Here is a 27,011-nt window from a genome sequence, read left to right on the forward strand (position 1 = left end):
AATCTGTGATATCATCAGAGGTTTCCACAAGGAAACTCTGTCTCTCCAGAACCATGACTTGGAGGCAGAACATAACCAACCCTCTGTGCATCCCACTGAGGTGGCCCTCCTGACAGGCAGGGAAAGCACTCTCATAGAAACATGATCATATCAGGCCGGGTGCCATGGCTCATACCTGTAATCCCAACACTTTGGGAGGCCAAGTTGGGAGGATCTCTTGAGCCTAGGAGTTAGAGACCAGCCTAAGCAACATGGCCAGACCCTGTCTCTAAAAAAAAAAAAAAAAAAAAAAAAATTAATTAGCTAGGTGTGATGGTGCGCACCTGTCGTCCCAGCTACTCCAGGGGCTGAGGTGGAAGGATTGCCTGAGCTTGGGACATTAAGGCTGGAGTGGGCAGTGATGCTCCATTGTACTCCAGCCTGGGTGATGGAAGAAGACCCTGTTTCTCAAACAAACAAACAAACAACAGCAACATGACCAGATTACATATCTCTGAACCTTAGGGAAAGGAAGTCTAAAATACAGAAATAACAACTACAGAGTTCACTTGCTTTATGGGACAGTACCTTTCTTTTTGGAAACTCCTGGGCTAGTGGGAAAACATGAACTGATCCTCAGTGGCAAATAGACTGATCAAAGCAAATTAGTAGAAAAATTAAGACAAAACAGTAATCACAATGATATAAATAATCTCGGATTGATAAAAATAGAGAATATTCTTACTAAAACACAGTTGTACTCACATCCGTACAAACAACCACACCCATCAGAAGAACCTAATTATTTATCAGACACAAGTTTTATCTGGTCTAGTAGCTTGTGTCTGTTTGTCATTAAAATGTAATTAGAAAGGGAGTGTGACATGTATACATATGTAACTTACCTGCATGTTGCGCACATGTACCATAGAGCCTAAAGTATGATAATAATAATAATAATAATAGTAATAAAGAGAAAAAAAAATTAGCAAAAAAAAAAAAAAAGAGGGAGTGTGAATGTCTTCTATGGCGTGGATCTTAAAAAGTTAAGCAGACACTTGGGACATGTCTATTTTTGAAACTTTTGTTTATGAATTTCTCTCAACCCTTTTAAACTTTTTCATAATTGTGACCTGTTTTAAGGGTGCTGAGCTTATAACCCTCTACACAGAGTTGCTGTTTCATTTTCCTGATGCCAGCTTTAGTTCATCTGATTTACTGTTCTGTGATCTGGCAGACTCTCTGCCGAGGCCCTGTCCTTTGTCTTTATGGTTTTGAAAATCACAGCCTGGTTCTCAGCTGGCTCTGATCCCACCAACAAAGGAGAGGCTCATCATTTGAGTCCAGCCACCTCTATGTTACTCACCTTTCTCTGGAATGTTTAAGAACACAAATGCTTGTGTTTTTTAAGTGTGAAATATGCTTCATATTCTTAATGTACATACAATGTGTTTTAGGTTAACAAGAGCTTAATGCCTTTCATGCTTATTTCATATTTTAAATTGTATTGGTTTCCTGAACCCTTCCTCGTGGTGGCCAGCGTTGTGGCTAAAGTAGAATATCAGTCTTTTAAGGAACAAAAATCTGTAAGCCCTAGACATTTCCCCCTTGACCTATAACTAACATCACAGAATCAATTTCCCTAAAAGAGTAGGGCAGATTGTTTTTCTCCTGGTACTTGCTCAGAGGATGTCACTTGTCATTTTTCTGCTCTGCAGAGGCTGTCTTTATCTTGATGCCCACTCAACAGCCACTTTGGAGCACCCGCTATGTGCCAGCATTGTGCCAGGTGCCAGGAATACAAAGATGCATAGAACATAATCTTTGACCTTAAAATATCCATGAATGAAAATACTAAAGTTTGTCATGGAAAGTGCTATAGTAGAGGTGTGTGAGTGCACTATGGGAATAGAAAGGAGGGGAGACTAACTCTGCCTGAATAATCAGAGACCTCACCAAGGAAGTGGTCTTTGGTGTTGGCGATGTTGCTTGAAGGATTATGAGGAAAAATTTCTTAAATGGGCAAAGCTGGCTGGTGGGCATGGAGCAAGGACAGAAGCACTTCCAGCAGAGGTGACAATGTTTGCAGAGAGCTGGCATGAGTGGGGTCTGAAAATAAAGGAAAATAAATAATATACTGTCGTCACCTTAGATAATACCTTCATATTATCCACAGTTGGAAAGTTTGACTGTGTACATGTTCTGGTAGATCATTTAAACATGTCAAATAAGGATGATAGCCAAATAGCACCTGTAGGAGGGCTTCTGTGCATCAGTAGCTGTGTTAAGAGCTGCAAACAAAACAAAGTCCCTGCTTCCACAGAACTTGCATCCTAGTTGAAAGTAAGGGAGGGGAGAGAATGAAAATAACATGTTGAAACATGTCTTATTGTTATAAGCAGTAGGAAGACAATGGCCACCTAGAGACATAGTGATGGTGTCTGGGGAGGCGCTGTTTTCTGGAAGGGGTCAGATAGCCCTCCAGCACCTGCTTGCATTTACACATTACACACGATGGTGAACCACACCATGAGTTCACTCTGGGGTTGTATTAAACATTGGGGGAGTTGTATTTGGCATTTTTCTTCACTCTTTTTCTTGCCTTAACTGATACTGTTCCTCTACCTCTATTCGAAAATGTTCACATCTATTTCCCCTTCAAGGCCCAGCTAAAACTGCACTTCATTCTGTAAAGCCTTCTCTGGTTTGTATACCTAGAAATCAGCTTTCTCAGCTTAGAACTTCCTTACACCTTACCTAAACCTCTTTTATGGCACTCACTACTTTCTGTCTTTGGATGTACATACCTGATTTGTCCATCTTGCTCTGTGTAGATAGCAGCTATAGTTATTTTATTCTAGACTTCCTTATATTTATCAGTACAACAGTGTTGATTAATATAGGAAATGTTACTTTCTCCACTACTAATATAGCAAATATACTTTTTGCACTATTCCTAGCACTGTTTATATTGAGTACATCCAAATAGTTGCTTAGTGAAAATATGCCACATCAAGTTTAAAATTAAATCTTTAGTATCTAGTCTTAGTACTTATTCTAATGCAATACTTTGGATATGATGGCTTTAAATGATACTTGGAAATGCAAACACAATAAATAATGAAGAATTCTCCAAAGAGCTTGCTTGCTTTATATCACAAGGTTGTATGAGGCATTAAAGAGGCTTTTTTTTAATGTTTGATCAATCTGATCAAGATCTTTCCTTTGCTTCCATGATCATGATTCCTTCTATTGAACCTTCTATCCTCTTTTCTGTTATTTTCTAAATTCCGCCCCCCCCCATTTTTGCTCATCTGTCTTGCTCTCCTCTCTTTGCCCTTGTCTCTCCTGTTCTTCCTATCACTCTTCTCTCTTCCCCTTTTCCTCCTGTCCTTCCTTTCTCTCACTTACCACTTTCTCCTTTTCATTTTCCCCAGCTTTTCCTGTTTCCTTCCTTTCCTTTCTTTCCTGTCTTTCCCTTCCTTCTGCCTGTAAGTACCCTTCTTTCAACCCTATCCACGGTGCTGAGTATTAAACAAAGCATTTATGGATTTAGTCCATGGTGCTGGTTTATGGCATTGCTAAAACTCTGCAAACAAAATATAGTTGAGTATAAAAGATTGAGTTCCTATTATGTAGAAATAAACAACATTGAAAACAGTACATATTAGTTATTAGCCATTTTGAGTGTTGTTTGTTGTGTTGTATGATTTACATATCTTTATCCCTAATTTGAATATGTTACATTGTTATTAGAAATAATTGAAGCCAGAGAAGAATCTTTTATTAGCATAGGATATTGGATTGTCCATAATTTATTCTATCCAATTTGGAAGATTTGGGTACTCCAAATCTATCTTTCCGTGGTAACATGTACATTTCCTACTGAAATAGGTCAAAATACTGCCATATGTATGATAGGTTTTATAAACTCTTTTTGTAATTTATTTGATTTTTTTGGTAATTATTTTTGCTACAGGAAAGTAAATGAGAGAGATGTGCCAAAAGCTACAATTAGTCGGTATAGTTCTGATGGCACTTTGGACAGGTAAGGTGCTTTTGAACCATATAAGTGGAATGCGTAACATATTAAATTCCTTTTCTTATAAAGTTATGAAGTATTTAGAAGTTTACCAAAATAAGGTTTGAATTGCTGGTATTTTATTCCCAGGGATGGAGGGCTCTAAGAATTGAATTACCTTCTTCAAATCTCACAAAATCTTGGCTAGATGCATTTCTAAAATCTTGCTAATAGTAGATTAATATGAAAAATTCTTAGAGACACTGATTTGAGTACAGCTAGGGTGGGTACTGTGCGGAATCTGTTAGTTCAATTTAAAATGAAGAAGATAGGTGTTTTATTGTGAATATGTGTAATCCTTGTTCCAACATTTGGTTCTTCCACACTGATGGTGGAAAAACATCAGTCCATGCAACTGCTTTATGGAGAGACTGTAAATTTTAATAATACAATAGTTTCAATCCACTCCAGGACAGAGATGTTAGCTCTTTACTTTCTCTTTAGAAAGTGAAAATACTCATTTGACACTAGAGTCTCCACAGGGCTCCAACGTGTGTGCCTGCTGTTAGTTCCTTCTTACATGGAGGGAAAGGGCTCATCTCTACCGGGAAAATAGGGCAACTTCTATTCAGGTTTAAGTATAAATGCCACAAATCATATCTTTAGTTTAGATTTGGTAGAAACGCTTAGTAAGCATAAGTAAAGGGCAAAGTTAGCATCTTTAATAGGAGTCGTTTGGACTCCTATTAAATAGGCACCATGAATACCCAAACCCAGTGCTAGTAGAGTTTACTCCCTGCAGCTAAAGATGTGCTGCAATTGTAGGCGAAAATGGCACCTACTGGGTTTTAAGCAAATACGTGGTAACTTACAGCATCCAATAGATTCTAAACTCAGACTATGCCAGTGTTGATTAATGTAGCAAATGTATATACCTTCTGCACTATTCCTAGGCTTTCAAGTCAGTCACCCTAACAGAGGACAATCAATGCTGGTATCCTAAAGAGTTGGTCTTTCTCTTTTAAAAATTATCATCCTTGTCAAAAATGAGTTTGTAATATGTGTACAAGATCTCATCTCCACAGCGGTGCATAGAGAAGAGGTAGATAAAATACCTCTGTCCATTCATCCTGGTCTTGCAGATGATTAATTGAAGAAGGAAACCTATTTCTAGGAATGAATTTTAAAGTGAGATAATTGAGCCTTGAGTAAGGTGGAAGACTTAAGCTTTTGTAGGCTGTGTGTCTGAACGTTTATGTCAGGCCAGCCGAGATACAGCCTGGGAATGTGGGAAATAGACTAGACCTCACAGGCAATGTAGTTAGGTCATTCTCAGCCTTAGCTATAAATTAGAACCATTGAGGAGGCTCTTAAACTTTATTGATGCCTTGGTCCTACTACCCCTCACTCCCCAAATCCTGATTTAATTAGCCTGAGGTGGAACTCAAGCATTTTTTTTCAAGCTTATAGAGTAATTCTTATGTGCAGCTGAGATTCAGAACCACCAATATAGCTCAAGCCCTTCATTTTATACCCTCAAAAGCAGGCCCAGAGATTACATGATCTATTTACACACTTTAGTGGTATGTTTGGGAAAAGTATCCTGGCAGCTCATTCCCAAGGCACTAAATGTGGAAATAGATTTGAGGAAGAGAACACAGGGGTTAGTAAAGAAAGGCAAGTCCTGTTAGCAGGAGCCAAACTTCTGTAATACAGACCACTCCAAAATGTAAGACATGAAATAATTTTAGGAGGAAGATGATCAAATATATCTGGTATGTGTGCATTTGCATTTTAATAATGATGCACTTGTTTTAATGAATATGAGAAAAGTACTGAGTTTACATTTGAAAAGTTCCCTTTAAAATATACTTACCTGTGTAAAATGTGAGGTGTGCAAAAGAAACATAAATGTGTATGTAGCATGCAGAGATAGTGGGTTATAACTAATTTGGAAAACCTAGGTTAGGAGGCCCTCTAGTGCTCCATTGTGAAAGTATAACTTTTCCTTCGGCTTTTCTGATCATGTTGCTAATTACATTGTTTGGTATTTCAAGTCTCCAAGACCGATTTTTATTAAAACAACTTATTTTATATCACAAGTTGACAGAAATTTAATTTCCAGGATAAATACAAAATTAATCTCCCCCAGCAATAAGAAATCAACATACATATTGGAATAGTGGTTTAGAGTTCTCTCCATTACCATTGATAGACTTATTCCCTGGGTAGCATGAAAGAGACTATGAGAGGTGAAGAATAAAGACTAAAGGAAGGTCTGTTAACCTAATATATGAGTTTTGGGAACAATCATACTACAGAATCGAATATATGACATTGGATCCCAGTGAACGATTTGGGAGATAGACTACTTTCTACTTGTGTTGCCAAGAGAAAGCCACGTAATGACTCTGAGACTCCATTTATTTATCTATAAAATGAAAATCATTATACCTACCTTGTAGGGATGTTCTGGAGAGTAGAAAAAACATATCAAATGACCAGCAAAAAGTAGTAGGTATGAGACAAGGAAAGAAGGAACAGGGGCCGAAGTTATGAGATCCCACCATTGGCATATAATGATAACCTTCCTTATTTGTGCTTTCTGACTCAAGAAGCAGATGAACATACCTTTTCTAGATCTATGAGATTAGAATGATTAAAATCTCTAATGATCTTTTGGACTCATTACATGTATTAGTCCAAGTAAACTAATTTGTCAAGGTAGAGAAACTTTTTAACAAATCTGCTTCCTCTCTTCCAAATCTAGATGGTTTAACACAGTATAAGGTACTACTTGACACATCAGAGTCCAGTGTGATTTTCTGGAGTCCATGAAGTGACTCAGGGACCTAAGTTCTTTCCATATTTTGATGCTGCCATATTTATGCTGCCATGCGTACTAAAGCCATAGTAGAAGGGGCAAGAAAGAACATGGAAGATCACCAGGAGGTCTTACAGTGGGTCTGGAAGTGGCAGATAACATGTCTGCCCACACTCTTTAGTTTAGAGCTCAATCACATAGCCCCAACTTAATTGCAATGAAGGTTGGAAAATGTGGTCTCCCTGATTGCTCAGAAAGAAAAGAAAATGTGTTTCGCAAACACATAATATTGTTTATGCCACAAACCTTAAAAAAAAACCAAGTATTTCGTTGATGCCTTTTACTGACATAGGAAGTACTGTCATTGACAAGATGTATCATTAGATAATAATGAAAATGAAAATAGTTAATGAGTTAAATGCTCGATGAGTCAGGAAGACAAACAGGCAAAAGGCATAACACTTTTAAAATTTCAGGTTGGGTGCTGTGGCTCACACCTGTAATGTCAGCACTTTAGGAGGTGGAGGCGGGTGGGTTACCTGAGGTCAGGAGTTCGAGACCAGTGTGGTCAACATGGTGAAACCTTTTCTCTACTAAAAATATAACAATTAACTGGGTGTAGGGGTGCGTGCCTGTAGTTCCAGCTACTCAGGAGACTAAGGCAGTAGAATAGCTTGAACCCTGCGGGCGGAGGTTGCAGTGAGCTGAGATCACACTACTGCACTCCAGCCTGGGCAACAGAGCAAGACTCCGTCTCAAAAAATAAAATAAAATAAAATTTCAAACTATATTAAAACAACCTTATAAGTAGATTTTGTCATAAGTAGTTTCTTTTTATTTAAAAATTTTCTAAAATGTAACACTTGAAAAATAGTTCTCTTTACTAGAGAAAGGCTTATGTTGTTAAGCTATTCTAGCATGAAAATGGTCTGAAAGGAGTTTGATAATTTAAATATTTATCCAGACTTTTGTCTTATTTCTTTATAAAGGATCTCAGACAGAAATGATGCTGCTAAAACATATAAGGCCAACACCTTGGATAACCAACTAACCAATAGGTACCAGTATCTGCTAACTACGGGAAAGGCTCAAGTATAATATTTTTCTAAGTGTTTCCTATGTACTTGCAATTCTTCAATCCTACTTAATATCTTTCTGTAAATTCTTAGTCTCTATCATTACTCCTGTGGATGGCTAGAATAAAACCTTGTTGTTTAGCTTAAAAATCAAGAGCACTTGTAGCTCCAAATCACCATTCTTACCATATTTATGTTTCTGTTTAAGTTGTCCTGGTGGCAAAATTATGAAATAGGTGCAAATGCAAATTTTACATTATTATTGTTAAGGAAAATTACTGAACCCAACAAATAAAAATATTGGGCTTAAAAGATACTAAATTTTCAGAAGAAAAAAATTCTTTGGAATCTAGTACCAGAGACAAAATCATGAAATCATCTTATGAAATTTATTAAAATATGATGCTTTCTATTTCTTTCTCTCACCAATGTCTAACTTTTAATAAATCTAAATTCAAGAATAATTCCAAATAGATGCAAATGTTCATTCTTCATTGTTCAAACTTTGCTTTCTTTCTCTCTTACCAGGAGCATGTCCATGTTTAGATCACCGGAAGCAACAAAATTGTGTGTATTCCTTCTAATTATAGTATATTTCTTTTTAGGTGTTCAAGAAAAACTAGGGAAAACCACCTCAGGCCAATTTTATTGGAATACAGCCATGCCCCTATTGCTCTGGCAGAGTTGAGTAGTAGAAGACAATACCAAAATCGTCTGCAAAGGTTCAAATGTGACTATCTGGACTTTTGCAGAAAAAAAAGATTGCCAATCATTACTCTAACCAAACACCAAAGCTTAGGTCATCCTTTCTTTCTTCTTCTTTATTAAAATCTAGACTCCTTATTTTTTCCCCTACAGGGCTTTTCTTCCCTCTACTCCCACAATAATTAACCCTTCCTCCACACCTCACTTCCTTCCCCACCCACCCTCCACATGTATGCCTCCTCCTTCAGAGAAAATTGAATTGGGAAAACATGGGGTGAGCTAAAAATCTGTTTAAATGGAGCACATTTTCCCTGGAATGTACTACTGATGGTTACAAGCAGCCCAAATCAGACAGATTTATAAACTTACTTTATTTTTGAATTCCTATTTATGTATAAAGTAATTTATACACTGGATCAGACCTCTCAGCGCTTGAAATGGGCCTGGGTCACTTCCATTTTTGAGGCTCTGCATATATGAATAAATGCCAGATAGAGGCTTAAGATGGTATGATTTAAAAATTTTTATTAAGCAGTAATGCTTCTAATGCAGAAAACCACAACATAATTAGTTAGTCACAATATAATCACAGGAGTAAAAGAAATGTGAATCTGTAGCATGCCAGAATTGATTTGTCTGAATTTCCAACAGTTAATGTCATTTTATGAATCACTTCTTTATTCTATTCCTTTAGTTTTAGTTAGTTCTATGAGAACCTGACAACTTCTAAAATATGTCAACTAAGAAAGAAGATTTTTGGCTGTTTTTCCATCCTCAAGTGAAACATTTTATGAACAGACGGCAGGCAGGAATATGAGTAGAATTTAAGACTTCTCAAAGGTAGGCTGAAATGAAAAAGTTTGAGAGTGTGATTAATTGTTGCTCTTGTCATTAAACAGGCAACCTGGCGGTTCACTGAATGCCAACACCTCCAACACCATAGCATCCACTTCCGCTACTACTCCTGTGAAGAAGAAGAGGTACGATGAACTCATTGTGTCTACCTCTTGCTGATACACTATGAAAGACTGCATTAGAAAGCTTCCTCCTCTTTTTTGTGGGGATCCAGCATCTACATTCTGCTGTTCCCAAACTTCAGCTCTTTCCCCCAGCAATCTCTTTCTCAAATATAGAGTCTTGTTTTCAATTCCTTTAGGGCCTTGAATTTCTAGGAAATGTTTTAGATGATAGAGCTCGCATGTTAAATGGCAGACTACTTGAGGTAGCATGTTTCATGGAGTCCTGCTGCTGGGAATGCCTTAACCTGAAATAATGATGAATGTAGGGCCACATGCTGCCATGCTCCTGAAACCGGCCTGTATCTGGAGATGCCGCCTCTGCTCTGTGGATTGGGCTGGCCTTGCTTCCAAATGCAGAGTCAAAGACCCTTTCTGGAGACATCCATCTGTATTTGTTTGATTCTTGCCTCCTCCACCGACCTCCTCTGCATGGTTTCCCACATTCTGCTGGTGCTGAGTCCTATGTAATTAGCAGGCACAGAGGAGTAGTTGGACCAGTGGCGACCAAATATTCTTCATGAGACAGAACATGATGGTGGAAGAGATGTTTGCATGTTGAAAAAACCCCAGGGCTATAAACTGTGATGCAAATGGAAAACAAGCATTTACAAACATCAATGCTTTTAAATGTTCTCAATTTCCCTGTCTGTACCTGGGTGCATGCTCTGTACAGGGTAGGTGCTCAATGTTTGTTGATGGACTGGCTGACTTTGCCATGGTGCTGCTGGAGAAAAATGACTTATTCTGTTTTTTCCTTCAACAAAATTCTGGCTGTAGCTGCAAAGTCTCAGAAAATGTGATTCATCTTTCCCTTGAACCCAAATTTCATGTCCCTTGACCCTTTGCCTGGTAAAAACAGATTCCTAAGTTTGAAAGAGAAAGTTTAGGTCAGTCAGTTCAATCTCCTATCTAGTGCAAGAATCTTTTCTCTGACATTTTGGGCATAATTCAGGGCCACTGAAGCCATCAATAAGACTCTCACTATTTTGGGACACATCTTTGACTTGCTCTCCTGGGTAGCATCTATTCCTTACGCTGAGCTGGAATCTGCCTTGATTGACTCATTCCTTGTCTTAGTTCAGTTCTGCAGTGGCTCAGAGAATAGACCTACTTAAACAATTTAAATCGAGCTTTCCTGTCTGCCTTTTCTTCTGTAGTACATATCATTCTCATCTGAATATCTTCAGTTTTCATCCGTATCTTGATCTTTCTGCTTAGCAATTGCTACCAACTAAAATTATGACCTAGTGATGTGAGGACATCTTTCTAATTGAGGTTAGAACTGAAGCTAGTGCTGCTATAATATTCACTTACGCTTCAAATGTTTTTACTTGTCAGAATTTTCTATCAGTTTCTTTTCTTTTCCTTTTTTTTTTTTTTTTTTTTGGAGTGTGCAGTGGTGCAATTTCGGCTCACTGCAACCTCTGCCTCCCAGGTTTAACCAATTCTTTGCCTCAGCCTCCCGAGTAGTTGGGAGTACAGGCACATGCCACCACGACCAGCTAATTTTTGTATTTTCAGTAGAGATGGGGTTTCACCATTTTTGCCAGGCTGGTCTTGAGCTCCTGACCTCGTGATCCACCCGCCTTAGCCTCCCAAAGTGCTGGGATTACAGGTGTGAGGCTCTGCGCCTGGCCCACAGTTTTTTAAAAATTATATTTTGAGGCCGGGCGCGGTGGCTCATGCCTGTAATCCCAGCACTTTGGGAGGTCTTGGCGGGTGGATCACGAGGTCAGGAGATCGAGACCATCCTGGCTAACACGGTGAAACCCCATCCCAGCTACTCGGAGGCTGAGGCAGGAGAATGGGGTGAACCCGGAGGGCAGAGCTTGCAGTGAGCTGAGATCGCGCCACTGCACTCCAGCCTGGGAGACAGCGAGACTCCATCACAAAAAAAAAAAATAAATAAATAAAATAAATAAAATAAAATTATATTTTGAAGCTGGGCACGGTGGCTCACGCCTATAATCCCAGCACTTTCGGAGGCCGAGGCAGGTGGATCACCTGAGGTCGGGAGTTCGAGACCAGCCTGACCACCATGGAGAAACCCCGTCTCTACTAAAAATTACAAAATTAGCTGGGCGTGGTGGCGCATGCCTGTAATCCCAGCTACTCAGGAGGCTGAGGCAGGAGAACTGCTTGAACCCAGGAGGCGGAGGTTGTGGTGAGCCGAGATCGCGCCATTGCACTCCGGCCGAGACGCATTGAAACTCCATCTCAAAAATAAAAATAAAAATAAAACATATATATATTTTGAGTAGAGTATAAGATTGTTATTTCTGTTGTGAAATAGTTCAGACATGCAGAAAAATAGGGAGAATAACATGATAAATATATATGAATTTACGATCTAGACTTAACAATTGTCATTATTTTCCAGATTTGCTTTAGATTTCTTTTTAAAAGAAATGTCTTTTTTTATCCAGCCCAAAATGTCATGAGGACTCCTACTTCTAAGGGATATATTACTTAAAGGTCCATTGTTTTAAGTCTTTGATGTAAGGAATTCCTTTCATAACAAAAATAATAAACTCTCGATTTAGTGCCTTTATAAAAAAAGAAGCAGGGATCCTTGGCCAGGCACGGTAGCTGACGCCTGTAATCCCAGCACAGGAGGCCGAGGCAGGTAGATCACCTGAAAAAGTTGTTCTCAATCAGGTAGACAGTAGAATGATAGTTACCAGAGGCTGGGAAGGGTATGCGTGTGGTGGGGGTGGGGACAAAAAGAGGATGGTTAATGGGTACAAATATAAAGTTGGATAAAAGGAGTAAGTTCTAATGTTTGATAATAGAGTAGAATGACTATAGTTAACATCATATTGCATTATTTCAAAATAGCTAGAAGGGAAGACTTGAAATACTACCAACACAGAAGTCATAAATGTTCTAGATGATGGTTATCCTAAATACCTTGACTTGATCATTACACATTCTATGCATGTAACAAAATATTCCATGTGCCCCATAAATATATACAAATATTATATATCAATAAAAAATTATATGATTTGCAAAAAAAAAAAAAAAAGAAATGTCCACATTACTTAGTGCTAAAGGAAATGAGAAAAGAGGTTTACTTGGAGGAACAGATAGCCTAGAATATAGGACAGTTACTTCCTACTTCATTTATGAAATAGTGTTCATTTTACTCCCAAGGTTTGGTATAATCTCATTGTCTTTTTCACTGTCAAATTATTTTCAGACATGTGGGTGGGATCAGCCTTTCAATCACCATGTTTATTACTGTGTCATTTCTTAACAGGCAGTCCTGGTTTCCACCGCCCCCTCCAGGTTACAACGCCTCTTCAAGCACAGGAGCCAGGAGACGGTAAGGGAAAGGTGTCAGGCGTAATTGCTGTGCCATTAGATGGAAGAACATGTCAGACATTGACAACATATAATTGTGGATGTTTTGGGATAAATTGGAGGCAATCTTGTGAACTCTCAGCTCTGTACAGGAGAGTGTCCAGTGGGAGTAAGGTCAGGGCTACCAAGTACCCTGGTAGGACATCTGACAAACTACTAGGAATGAGTAGGTGGCTGTATTAGATTGCTAGGGTTGCTTACAGCCAAAATAAATGAGTGCCACAAACTGGGTGCCACAAACTGCCACGAAGTGCCACTGGGTGGCTTAAACAACAGGAATTTATTGTCTCATAGTTTTAGAGGCCAGAAGTCCAAAATCAAGGGTTCAGGAGGGTTGGTTCCTTCTGAGGACTGTTAGGGCTCCCCTAACTTCTGGTGGTTTCCTGGTAATCATTGACATTGCCCAGTTGGTACAAGCATTGACCTGATCGCTGCCTTCATCTTCACATGATCTTCTCCGTGTGTGCATGTCTGAGTCCAAATTTCCCTTTGTTATAAAGCAACTAATCATGTCTATCCTACTACAGTATGACCTTATCCTAACTGAACTAATTACATCTGCAATGACCCTAATTCTAAGCAAGGTCACATTCTGAGGAATTGTGGATTAGGATTTCAACATGTGAATTTTGGGGGCATAGGGGACACAACTTAACCCTTAACAGTGACAGTGGGAGAGAACAGACTCAGGCATCAGACAGGGGTTCCAATGTGGGCTCCTGATGCCCAGCTGCCTCCAGGCTGTGCAGAACCTGGAGAACTGGATGAGGTTATCTCTGACAAGTTGTTCATAAACGTTAACTGACAAATGAGTATTTTCTAATTTTATTTTTTGTTGAGAGTAATAGTTATAACTAAATGATAGATCAGGTGGAGGACACCTTATTCTACAATTTCCATGCTAGGAATGCCAGCAACAATTCAATGTAATAAATACTTAATAAACACTGCTGTGTGTCAGATATTATTCTAGGATCTTGGGATATATCAGTGAACAAAACATGGAGCCTACACTCTGGTCTTTAAGGAAGCATGCTCTATAATCAATATCATCACTAACTCAGAAACAAAAACAGGTCTCCTATTTAGTTTACTTTTCAGGTATCCAAAGATGTTTGTATGTCTCAACTTCTAGAATACTTTCATGTTTCAATGGGATCAGTTTTTCTAATTCTGACTATTGGAAAAGAAAATATTATTAAACTATGTGCTTATTTAATATTAGATTGGTTTATTTTATAAAATTTTCATCTACTGTGCAGACTTCTAATGTCTCTTTCATTTCCAAGTAATGGATATATTTAGAAATACATGTATTTTGCAATAATTTGAGTGGGCTCTATAAGGATGTAAATAAACTGTAGTTGGTCACTAGACACAAAGAGCTCGAGTTGCTTTTTTTATACCTGTCATTACATCTATCTATCTATCTATCTATCTATCTATCTATCTATCTATCTAATCTATCTCTGTCTGCTTGTCTGTCTACCTATCTATAACTAAATCAAATTACTGAACATGTTGAGCAGTCACAACTTGGAATCACATTCACCTACTGTTACAATGTTTTATTTTAGAACCTGCTCATCTACAGATGACTTCCAATTACATGAACTGCCATGTATGAATTACATTTGGAGTTTAAAACATTCTTTCCCCTGAGGCTGTTATTAGATACTTCCCTATGGGTGATACCTTTGATATAAGGAGCTATCTAAGTGGGGAAAATGTTGACTAGGAGTTAACTAGTTATTATTTTTTCTGAGTATTGTTAATATCCATTCAATTTTGTCTTGATAGAGAATAACTGGTACTTTTCTTAGATATATTTATTATTTTAAAAATAACTTTATATTTTTGTCCTCAACTCATCATTCCAATTATTCATTATTCCAATATCATTATAAAAAGCAACTGGTTATATAACAGTGTAAAACATGAAGGATTATTCATGAATTAACATCTCATGCTATCAATGCCTGTTGAGGTCATGGATCTGTTTGCACAGAGCTGATGGGATCTGGCTCTATGCCCTCCCTCACAATTTATGCATTGCTGGATGTGATTTACATGGAAGATGAAATGAGTTACAATGTTCCTATTTCTGATTCTTGGCTCAGATCCATAGCTCTGGAACTAAGGGAAAGAGGAGACTATTAGGCTAGGTTGATCAATTTATATATCTATTCCTTTTTTAGAGTCACAGATCATTAATATAATGGCTAAATGAAAAGACTTCTCTTTGAGCATCGAAAATAATGTCATGCCAAGCCTTCAGGGGAAGGAGAGAATAATAACAATATAGCAATGCCTTTGATTTTTGAAGTGATTTTCTTTGGAAGAGCTCAAAGTACAGCTTCTGTTTCTCACCTTTAATGCCAGTGCATTCCCAGGGCTGAGAAACAGCCTTTTTAGTAAATACTGGAAAGTAGAAGCAATTATTAAATGATGAAAGGGACTAAAGGCTTCACAAAGATATCTTTGTTCCCAGAGGAGCCCAAAGAAAATGAAAATAGGTCAAAAACAGATAAAAATGGGGGAATATGATTGATAACACTAGCTAATAGCTCAATGTTAAACATTTCCCTTTATCTTTCACTAATACACTGGTATTCATCTCTCTCCCTTTTCTCCCCTCCTATCTTCTCCAAAAGAATTTTCCTGTTAAGACTGACACCCTCACTTTTTCTGTTCTTAATTTTGCAAGCTTTTACTTTTTCACCACCTAATCTTTCCCTGAAATTTCATTTTCTCTCATCAAACTTCCCTGTCATCCAGGAATGAGTCCTTTTCCTGGAATTTCCTCTCTTGACCTCTCTGTAGCCCTTAACACCATGGGTTATCCCATCTCTCCTTTGTCCCTTTCTTAATTTATATACTATGGAAGAAATCAAGTTCACATTAAAAACTTCTGTTGTATTGTGTTTTGATTAAAATCTATTACAAGCACAATGTAAACCACACCCAAAGGGACTTAAACTTTTTTTTTATCAACAGAAGAGCTCATAATATTATACCTTTGTTTAAATGTATATCTATGCCTATGACTATGTTAGTCTATCTTTATAATTAATATATCTATTCCTATATCTACATCTGTATCTATACTTACATGTAATTATATGTTTATAATTAACACAAGGCTGGTGAGGTTAACTAGAGCTGAAATGAGAAAATAGAGTTTTTTTAAATTATCATATTTTATAGTTAAAGAAAAAATGAAATTTCCTGAGAAGTGTCATTTTATGTGTGATATACATTAGTTATGCAATAAGAGAGTTCAGACCTGGGTGATCAAACAAAATTTTGGAGTTAAGACTTGAATATCTTTGAAAGCCTCTTGTCCTATTTTTGTAAATGTTCAAGAGAGAATCTGTAATTCATAACAGCAAGACATGCCATGTAAAGTTTTTAATTTAAATAAAAACTTTGGCCCTTCTAGCTTATTTCTAAGCTTGCTTCTTAGACATTGTGATTTCACCCATTGGGATATTGATGTTTTCTGTCTTCTTTCTTGTCTTGCTAAGAATGGAAATAACCAATACAGTGTTTTGAATTATCAAGATATGCCAAGCAGATTATCCTTTGAAGCCTTCTTATCAGAACATGTTTTCTTTTGGTTTTAATCAAGACTGAATCAGAATTTTAGCTTTATAACTGTTGTTCCTCATTACATTCCTCTGTCTCTCCTCCTACCTCTGATCAAATTCCTGCTTCACTGGTTTCCCTATTTTCCACGTTCAAACCTCTTTCATCTTACAAAATGTAGTTCCTGAAAATTTGATCGCCTAATCTTACAAACCTACTCAGCTGACACCCTGCCTCTCTTTCCATCTCAGCCAACATTCTTGGAAGAGTTGATGATGCTTTTCATCTCCATTTTCTGCTTCCTATCGCCATTAGTTCGTGGAAACAGCTCTCCCTAAGTCACTGATGACCTTGCTTATATCAGTCTGTATGACCTTGTGACCCTTCAAAGGGCACCACAGACTCTTTATGCCCTTATGAAATCTCTCTTATTGTGTTTCGAGAACCAGCACACTCCCCCAACACACTCTTCTGGATTTTCTTTCTTTTTCGATTTCTCAGCCCTTCTTACTTAGTCCCTCAGCTTCCTCATCATTTACTGCCAAGCCATTAAATGTTGATGCTCCTAAAGGCTCCAAGTCCCTCTTCTCTTCTCCTCCTGTTCTGTGCTCTGCCTTTCAACAGCAGCATCCAGATCCAGGGTTTCACTGGCCATTTGTGTACTCACCACTTCTTCATTTATATCCACTCCAGATCTCTTCTCTGAGTTGCCTTTGGGTAGCCCACTGCCCATTGTCTCAAAGACACCAGAAACTCAATGTGTTCAAAATGAAATCCATGCTTCTTCGTCCTAACCTGGTCCCCCATCTCATTCTCCTGTAATGATAGTTTAATGGGAATAGCATTGACTTTCTAAATTACTTTGGGCAGTATGGCCATTTTCACAATATTGAGTCTTCCTATTCATGAACATGGAATGTTTTTCCAATTTTTTGTGTCCTCTGTGATTTCTTTGAGCAGTGGTTTGTAGTTCTCCTTGAAGAGGTCCTTCGCTTCCCTTGTTAGCTGTATTCCTAGGTATTTTATTCTCTTTATAGCAATTGTGAATGGGAGTTCATTCATGACTGGCTTTCTGCTTGCCTGTTGTTGGCGTGTAGGAATGCTAGCGATTTTTGCACACTGATTTTGTATCCTGAGACTTTGTTGAAGTTGCTTATCAGCCTAAGAAGCTTTTGGGATGAGACGATGGGGTTTTCTAGATATAGGATCATGTCATCTGCAAACAAAAACAATTTGACTTCCTCTCTTTCTATTCAAATATGCTTTGTTTCTTTCTCTTACCTGATTGCCCTGGCCAGAACTTCCAATACTCTCTTGAATAGAACTGGTGAGAAAGGGCATGGCCATGTGTATTACTCTGTTGCCACACTGCTATGAAGAAATACCTGACACTGGGTAATTCATAAAGGAAAGAGATTTAATTGACTCACAGTTCCACCTTGCTGGGGAGGCCTCGGGAAAGTTATGACCATGGAGGAAGGCAAAGGAGAAGCAGGGACCTTCTTCACAGGGTGGCAGGATGGAGTGAAGGCAAGCAGGGGGAGGACGCCAGACACTTATAAAACCATCAAACCTCCTGAGAACTCACTCACTCTCACTAGAACAGCATGGGGGAAACTGCCCCCATGATCCAATCACCTCCACCTGGTCCCACCCTTGACACATGGGGCTCATGGGGGACTACAATTGGAGGTGAGATTTGGGTGCGGACACAGAGGCAAACCATATCACCAGGTTTTGATCTGATTTCCCTTCAATATTTCGCTTCTATGTTACCTCTGTCCTATTCTCTCAGCTCCACACTAAACCAGCTATATTTTCCTTGATGTGTCCAAATGCTATTTGGATAAGGTCTTAATAAAGATATGGGATGGTGGGAGTGGTAGCAATATATTGCAGAAGCCCACACCAAACTACCTAAAATGAAATATTGGAAATCCCTGTTCATAAATTCTTTGGCCATCCCTGTTATTGGGCATTTTTGTTGGCTGATGTTTCTCTGCAGGCCTTAACCTGCTGCTGTTTTGCTCAACAGCCCCTCACTCCTTTCTTCCACCTTCACTCTCCAGCCCTCCGGTTCCTGTTAACTACTTATGCCAGGGAGTTTAGTCCTTTTTTTTTCCTGCGCTAGCCTATCCTTAGAGAATCTTATCATAACAAAACATGACATATTCACTTTTTGAGAGGCATTCTGTGCTACTTTTTAAAATTAAATTTTTCTTGTGTTATCATTCAGTCATTCAGTCACGCCAACATTTAAAACATCAAAGCTATCATGGACCTCTTTGTATTCCTTACTGTGTTTATTCAATCATCGTTGCAGCGAGTTCCAGGGATTAGGGTGCTGATGGAGAAAAAAGATGTGACCATGAGGTAGCAGAGGCATACCACAAGCCTAATTTGGGTGGTGCTTTCACAAGTTTTGCTTCTGAGGGAGTCACTCACCACATGAGAACCTCCAAAGGCAACTGCAAAGAGACCACCACCAAGAAAGGGAGGAGGGTGAAGGGACTCCTTGGGGAGGAGGGATCAGAGAAAGGGCTTTCATGTCTAGATGATGTCACTCAGCATCATGATGGGAGTCCCAGAGCAGAGAACTCTGAAAAGTGGCAGGAGCTTTGAGTCCTTTATAGCCCCAAAATCTGGAGAATATGAATGTACAAATAACCATACCATAAGATCAACTGTGGGGGCATGAGAAGAACATCAGTGTTCTCTGGGAGATCTGATGTTGTAGGAAGAGCTTCTAGCAGGGAACTCAGAGATCAGGTCCCCAAAGGGGTGTGGGATTTGGGGGAAAGAGAAATAACACAATGCTAGGTTTTTAAGCCCAGGGTAATTTTAAGCATAGTAATGCCACTAATCAATGTGGGAAGAAATCAGAGCAGAATGGGGAGTACCTAATTGGTCTTAAGCAGCTGACACTGTGCTTTGTTTTGAGCAGGTAGAGTCTGGGACACTGGCAGGATATATTTGTAGCAGTGATTCCCAAGTAAAGATAAACAGCTACAGGGGAGGAAGGAGTGTGCTCAGGTAAAAGGCAGCTTCCAAAGATCTAGGTTTGGGAATGAACCCAAGGATTTGAAATGTAGTATCTTTAGAGTGAAGACACCTGTTGAGAAAAGATTAAATGAGAAGAAAATGAAAGTTGAACTTTGATGTATGTCTATACATTAGGTGTGTTGGGGGGCTGAGGTTACATGGTAAAGGTAAGGTGTAATGAGAGGTAGGTAGGGTGAAGGCAGTGTGGGTCGATGGATTCTACCATCTCAAACCAAGCCATCCTTCAAGAAGTCTGGCATGAATTTTACTTCCTCCCGAAAGCTTTCATACTCTAAGGTGTTACTTTTGTCATCTGGACTCAGAAGGCTTATTATCTTTGATTCTCATTTAGCAATTAATTGTGCATTACTCTGACACATCACTTACTATGCAGTATACTCATCAACTAAATGGCATCATCTTATAACTCTCTGAATCATCAAGTAAATTTATCCATTGTAGTTTGTCAATAAGTACATATTGATTGATAGATTGATTTTAATATTTATTAATATCTACTAGACAATGAATTTCCCTCAACCTGTTTTCTTGTTTGTCTTTTTGTAGTTGTGCTGTATTCTATGTGCTAAGTAACACCTCTCTCTCTTCCTCTCTCTGTTTCTCCCTGTCTCTGTCTCTTTCTTTTTCCAAAACAATTGTTGGGCTCTGCCAGGAGTACAAAAAGGAGTACAGAGAGAAAACTCAGCTTCTACCAGGGAGTCATTTTGAGCCAGGATTGTTAAACATGAAGGCTGGCCCTCATCAAGGGAGGGTCCTTGGGAGTATGATAAACACAAAGGTCAAGGTAGACACAAAATATGTGGAGTGTGGAGAGGGAGGCAGTAGACGTTGTATCTGGGATAGAGTAGGCTCAAAGGAGGCAATGCCAGAGGTAAGCCTTAAAGAACAAACAAGCGTTAAGCCAGGTGCAAAGGGGAGGTGTGCATGGAGGCGTTCCAGGCAGAAAGGAGAGGAGGAGCGGAGTTCCTGTGCCAGAGAGTACGGTGTGTACGGGCGTGTGTATGTGAGTGTATTTGTATGCGTAGAAATATGGGCTTCCCATCCATGGAACATTCTCTGCATTTGTCCTTTATCAATTATGTTTAGTGGTAGCAGGAAATCCAGTAATTCCAAATCTGATGTTATGTGGGAAAATGTCTTTTAATGTAAGACACTGTGTGCAGATATCCACTCATAATTTGTGGTAAGCCTAAGAACCCTTTTAGAATATCATGTTTCTATTTTAAGAGTTAATGTTGTGCTGTTATGTAATTTGAGCTCTGACCATATGCTGTAGATTTGGAATATGTACAAAAGAAAGTGCAAGTGTTATCAATGTAGAAAATTACTAGAAGGTCAGAGCCATGTTCCCCTCTTCCCACTTCTTTTGTTTTATGATCTGCCTGAAAGCCTGATGCAAAGCGTGTCAGCAATCACTTGGGGATGTCTTCATTTTTCAAGTTCTTAAACACTTTCTTGTCTTTGAGACTTTTAAAAGAGTGGTAGCATTTGCCAGACGTGAGCCAATGGAGGGAATAATAGGAGCCATCTGGAGAAATATTCAGGTGCATCACAAGGAACTAGAGAAATAACAGTTCTGGAAAGTTGAATTTCTTTCTGATTTCAGAGCCTGCCATTAAATTTTTGTATTCTGTTTATGGTAAATTCAAATGATTCTGACTGTGTATTTAGGTGACTTGGAGATTCAGTGGTTAAATGGCATGTAAAGCTCATTTAAGAACCTCATGGAAGCCAAACTAAAGTACTTGCTTAACAGACAGTATGAATATTTATGAATGTTATTCATTATTCTCATTTAGGAACAATAATGAAGCCACCACTAGAAATGAATGTGCTTTTTTTCTGGAATCATTTTTAAAGATAGAAAAGAAAATAATATTTGATAAAATTAAAGTAGTAGAAACGCATCTAGGAAAATTGCCATATAAATATTTTCCACATAATTTCTCATCCTTATTTGTTTCGACCTCTTCTCCTTCAGTGGTTATTTCACTTCCTGTTAGCTGATTGGTAGACTTGGAGGAGGAAAAAAATATCCTGATTGAGAAGTGAGTTGCCATGGCAACCTTGCACTACAGTTATATTTTTCTGTCTGTAACTATAAATGGTAAAATGTAACCTTTCTAATTATGCTGCAACATTTTTAACTCTATTGGTACCAAATCCTCTACAAAGTTTGATGTCATGCTAAATAAAAGCAATACATCTCATTTTTATCTCAACAAAAAAATATTTATATTAACTGGAATCTCTTTTGTAGAAATGAAGATTCTATGACATGCAATAAAATATCAAAATACAGTGATTTAAAAATCTTACCTGAATGCCTAGATTGCTCATTCTAAACATTCAAAATAATTAAAATATTAGCCTGAGTTTAAGTTTATTATTTTTAAAATGTGTTGTTTGAACAGAAAAAGGAGAAACCTAATTCAGAATCTGTAAATGAAGGTCTTAACTTTTAGCAATGAATTATTTTTTCTTCAGTCCTATGGGAACAACCTAGACAGTCCCTGATTTCCTAACACTAGTTTGAAGTAACTCATACATTTAAACAACAAATGCAAAGCATCCCTGCTTTGCCCAACCCAGATTCCCACCTCCCCTCCCTCTCTTGGAGCTCCTGTTGCCTCCGCCCCTGCCAGGGGGGCTCCTGGAAATATGAGGACGCAGGGAAGCTCTAGGTTCAAAAGTAGGATAGAGAAAGAAGCTAGGAGAATCAGGATACCTAGGGTCGAGCAGTCTGTCAAAAACGTCACCTTGCTCCAATCATAAAAACCAAATAATTTGATTTTTTAAAAAATTATTTCACATTTCTCCTAGTATTGCTGGAAGGTCTATCGACTAGAGATTGTAAATTTCACCTCAATTAGAAGCATGGCAGGTTAAAGGGATTGTCTCTGGTCATTCAAATCTTAGTGTCAATTATATAAATCAGGTTTCTTTCCTGCTAAAACTGGGCAGAATTAGAGCATGCTGAGGGAATGGAGGCTTGCATTGTGTGGAGGGGAGTGGAAGATGGCTTTGGAGGAAGAAGACTGGGAGGCAGGGAGTCCTGAGTATGGTGAAGTATAGGTGATAGGGACATGCTGTGGCATAGGGTTTGGGAGAGGACAATGGGAGTGGGGGATGGGGGTGAAAGGACCAAAATTTTGCTTGGGACTGTCTTCATACTTGGCAGCCCGTCTTTGTCCTCTCATCTCTCTGTCTCCTCTCTTAGCTATGTGCAGAATGTCATATAATGGAATCACACATGATATACACCCTTTTCATATGTTTGCATGTGTTTGTTTGTCATCTGTGTATCTTCCTTGGTGAAGTATCTGTTAAATATTTTTTTGAAACAGAATCTCACTCTGTTGCCCAGGTTGGAGTGCAGTGGTGTGATCTTGGCTCACTGCAACCTCTGTGTCCTGGGTTCAAGTGATTCTCATGCCTCAGCCTCCTGAGTAGCTGGGACTACAGGTGCGTGCCACCACGCCTGGCTGATTTTTTGTATTTTTAGTAGAGACGGGTTTTCACCGTGTTGGTCAGGCTGGTCTCAAACTCCTGACCTCAGATGATCCTCCTGCCTCGGCCTCTCAAAGTGCTGGGATTACAGGCGTGAACCATCCTGCCAGGCCCAAGTATCTTACATCATTTGCTAATTTTATTTCTGCTGGTTTGTTTACTTATTGCTGAGTTTTGAGTTTTAAAAAATACATTGTGCTTGGAAGTCCTTTGTCAGATATGTGAATAGCAAATATTTTTTCCAGTGTGTGGCTTGTTTTTCAATTCTCTTAACAATGCACTTTTCAGAGCCAAAGTGTTTTTTTGAATTTAATGAAATCCAATTTATCAAGTTTTGCTAAATAAATTATGCTTTTGGTATTATGTTTAAGAACTCTTTGCTTAACTAATGATCACAAAAATTTCTTCTGTTTTCTTCTAAAAGTTTGTAGTTTTATGTTTGACATACAGATGTGTGATCCATTTTGAGTAGACTCCTTTTTAATGCTGACTTTTTTTTAGTTCACTTGATAATAGTTGAAATATTTTTATGTCTTTGAGAAAACATCTAAGGACAAAAAGCTGCTATGACTTAAGCAATACTTAAATTTGTGTATCTTTGTATCTACTGACCAATAAAAGTTGACTCATGTTCCTATAGAGCCAACTTAAATTTAAATTTTATTAACCACAACAGCATCTACATACATTTGAAAAGCACAGTACATGAACGTCAAGGTACTTGTGGAGTTGAGGATTCCCTGCAATAGCGCCACCCTCCCTCATTCACGTAGTGGTTTACCTTCCACAGATCTGGGCCAATCTCCTCCTTTTATAGACAAATAAGCAGAGTTTTGGAGGGTAACAGAGCTTTTTTCCAGAGTCAAAGAGAAAGTTGGTGGCAAAGCTAGCCTAGAATCTAGAATCTAGATCTCCAGAATTCTAGTCCAGTGCATGCTCTATTACTAGGTTACAGTTTACTGACTGGCCATTAGAAAGCGAGGCATCATCACAGTAACCATTCTTTTGAGCATGTGCCTTGCATTCTCCAAGCTCTTCGAAGGCATGGACTACATCTTTTCTAGTCCTTGACTGCCCAGTTACGGCTCATATACTGTTATGTGTCCTAACATTATAACTGGGGCAGTTGTGGAGTAAGTGCTTTTTGAGCAAATGGCTCCTTCCTTGGGCAAGGAAACATTTCAGATCAACCAATTTTTAATAGATTCGTAGTGAAAATACCTGGAAGAGAATCGGCTGTCTACAGTATGATATAGAGAAAATTTAACATCAGAAAGACCAGCTTGAAACCCTGGCTAAGCACAATAGAAAGTGGAAACAAAATTCACAGTTAAATGTTAGAGACAATGATTCTTTGTTCAACCTAGATTTCTGCTGCAGTAATAAAATGTTCACACAGCCAGACTCGAACAGAAGTCACAGAGCCAAGCGTGTTATCCAAAAAAGCCATGAGGAAAGACGTGATCTTTGCAGCAGCATATGGAAATGAAGTAATATAGACAGCTATCTTTACAGTGTTATTTCTTTTAGCTTTGGCCTTTGAGCTACAGTCTGCAAGTGTTCACATGTTTCTCATGAAATCCACTTTTTTTATTCCTGAAAGCTCATCATGATAGCCACTAGTGTGGTGGCATATATCCTGCAGGACCCTTGAGGGGTCTGGGGATGGGTGAAGGGGAGAGCCGGGGTCAACTTACCCAAGCTTAAACATCGTATCTCAAAGCAGAATTCAATGAAGATCATTCCAATGAATGTCTCTTGTTTCCTTCTCTTCAAAACATTCTGGCCACAGCTTCCTGCCTCACTCTTGCATTTTAATCCCCCTGCTTGGCATCACATCATGCTCCTGGCACAACATGAATGACTCCTCTCATTGCCCGCCCCACCCCAGGGCTTGAGTTCTGTCATCTGTGGCTGTCATTGCAGTGATGCAAATGAAAGCTCCTTTGAGGTAAATGGAAGTCAACATGGCATCGCCTGGCTCCTGGCCCAGCAGGGGTGTAAATGCATCACCCTCGGAAATAAACATGCTCCTCTGCTTTTCTTGGCCTTCATAACCGCACATCCATCTTTCTCTTTCCTGTGTATTCTCCAGACCATTTCAGATCTACTTCTACTCACCTCTACTCCCCTGATCCACGCAATCTATTTACCCACCTCTTTGAGGCCCTAGACATTTTAAAATGGAAGAAATTGAGTATGTCATTAACATGACTGTAACATAAGTAAAGCTTGGCACCATCCCATTTCTACTTTTTGTAATCGTCCTTTCCACCTTGTTACCTCTTTCCTGCCTGTCCTCAGACATCTAGTGTTCTGTACAGCCTCATTATTATCTAGGACTGATCACCTTCTTCCCCCTTTCCTCTGCCTCTGGAAGGCAAGCATGTAACCAATGAATCCACACAAATACACTAAAGACTCTGTCACTTGATACATACACCCAACAGAAGGATATTTTCCGAGAAAAGAAGATGGTGGCAATACAAACAAAATACTGTAGAATCTGCCACTAAGCCAGGATGGGAAGACTATTTCCATGTAAATTGCTCTTCCAGAAATATCACACAACACAATGACTCAGCCAAGTACCTGGCACCTAGTAGGTGTTCTGTAATGGGATTGACAGTGGAATTCTATGAGGAAGCTAAGCTTGCACAGATTTTGAAAGCTGCAAATCCCTCTTTGGTACCCGTTTCCTCCCTGACAAAGAAATTCAGCCAATCACTTCCTCCTTCATTCTTATGCCATACACAATCCTAGTACTTGGGATATAGCTGTCCTTTTAGGAACTTTCAGTTCAGTGTGGGAACAGAATAGTGTGATATGTGCTGTGAATAGGGTTGTTATGAGGGAATGTAGGATGTACCTAGCATGGCTTTGGGTATCACTGGAGATAGATACCCCTAAACCAAAGTCTGAAGGGCAAGGAGAGAATTTCCAGGTGAAGGGAAGAAGGAGGTGCTCCACAGCGGGGAGAAAATATGGTGGGGTGCATTAGGAAGGGTAAGAGTTTGTCACATCTGCAGCCCTGGGGTCATGTGGAGTGAAAACAACAACCACTACAGCAGAAGACACTTAACTATTTCCTGTGTGGAAGCCAAGCATGAGCACTGTCTTCTGGCTTCAACGTCACCATCAACATGAGAGCCAAGAGACCCACCGTGCTTGGTGCTCCACTATCCATCACCCACGGCCTCACCACCACTCTGCTGAAAGGTCTCACGACTCATTCCATCATGTCCTGTCCATAGACCCTCATTGAAACCCCAGTCAGGTCATTTCTGATCCACCTGGACCATCTCCACAGAGCTCTGTACCTCCCTGAACCTGACCCAACCTAATATCAAACTGAGATCTCAAACTCTTTCACTCCACCTTCTGAGCATGTCAATTGTCATTGCCAAAATCCTCCACTCTTCAGCCTCCCCTCTGAATGATCTCCCACTTTTTGTTGTGTTCTTCCAGGGGACTATGCTTCCATAGCCTCTCTCTCAGCAAGGGCTGTTTTCCCTCTAAACGGACATATCACAGGGTCGGAGGAAGGTAGGGGTCTTGTTTGCTTCTCATCACCACCTCCTGTTAATTTTAACTCCCTCCTCCCTGAAGCTCTCCATCTCCTTTGAAGCCATGCCCTCGTGAGCTTCTCTCCTTTGTTGGAGTCATCTGAAGGTCTCTGAGACACTCATGCTCATTCTTTGAAGCCTTCAGCACCAGGCTCACTGTCTTTCCTAAACCCTCCTCTTGTCATAATGCTTGGTGATTTCAAAATCCATACAGAGGATCCTTCCCCTCCCCGACCTCTCACCTTTGTGACCTTCTCCCCGATGATCTTGTCCTTCCTGCTACTGCAGCCATTG

The 27,011-nt window shown here is 39.2% G+C and overlaps 1 protein-coding gene across 11 annotated transcripts in view; it reads left to right on the forward strand.

The window, feature by feature from the left end:
* The window catches only part of SCEL (sciellin), a 110,282-nt gene that overhangs the window by 22,602 nt on the left and 60,669 nt on the right, over nucleotides 1-27,011 (forward strand). For all 11 annotated transcript variants that reach the window (XM_063650990.1, XM_054446863.2, XM_063650994.1 and 8 more), the window contains 5 exons: nucleotides 3,959-4,027; nucleotides 7,814-7,882; nucleotides 8,429-8,467; nucleotides 9,505-9,585; nucleotides 12,887-12,952. In XM_063650990.1, the coding sequence (XP_063507060.1) occupies nucleotides 3,959-4,027; nucleotides 7,814-7,882; nucleotides 8,429-8,467; nucleotides 9,505-9,585; nucleotides 12,887-12,952 (324 nt within the window). The remainder of the gene's footprint in view (nucleotides 1-3,958; nucleotides 4,028-7,813; nucleotides 7,883-8,428; nucleotides 8,468-9,504; nucleotides 9,586-12,886; nucleotides 12,953-27,011) is intronic.

This window comes from Pongo pygmaeus, chromosome 14, assembly GCF_028885625.2.
Source record: "Pongo pygmaeus isolate AG05252 chromosome 14, NHGRI_mPonPyg2-v2.0_pri, whole genome shotgun sequence".
NCBI classification, from domain to species: domain Eukaryota; kingdom Metazoa; phylum Chordata; class Mammalia; order Primates; family Hominidae; genus Pongo; species Pongo pygmaeus.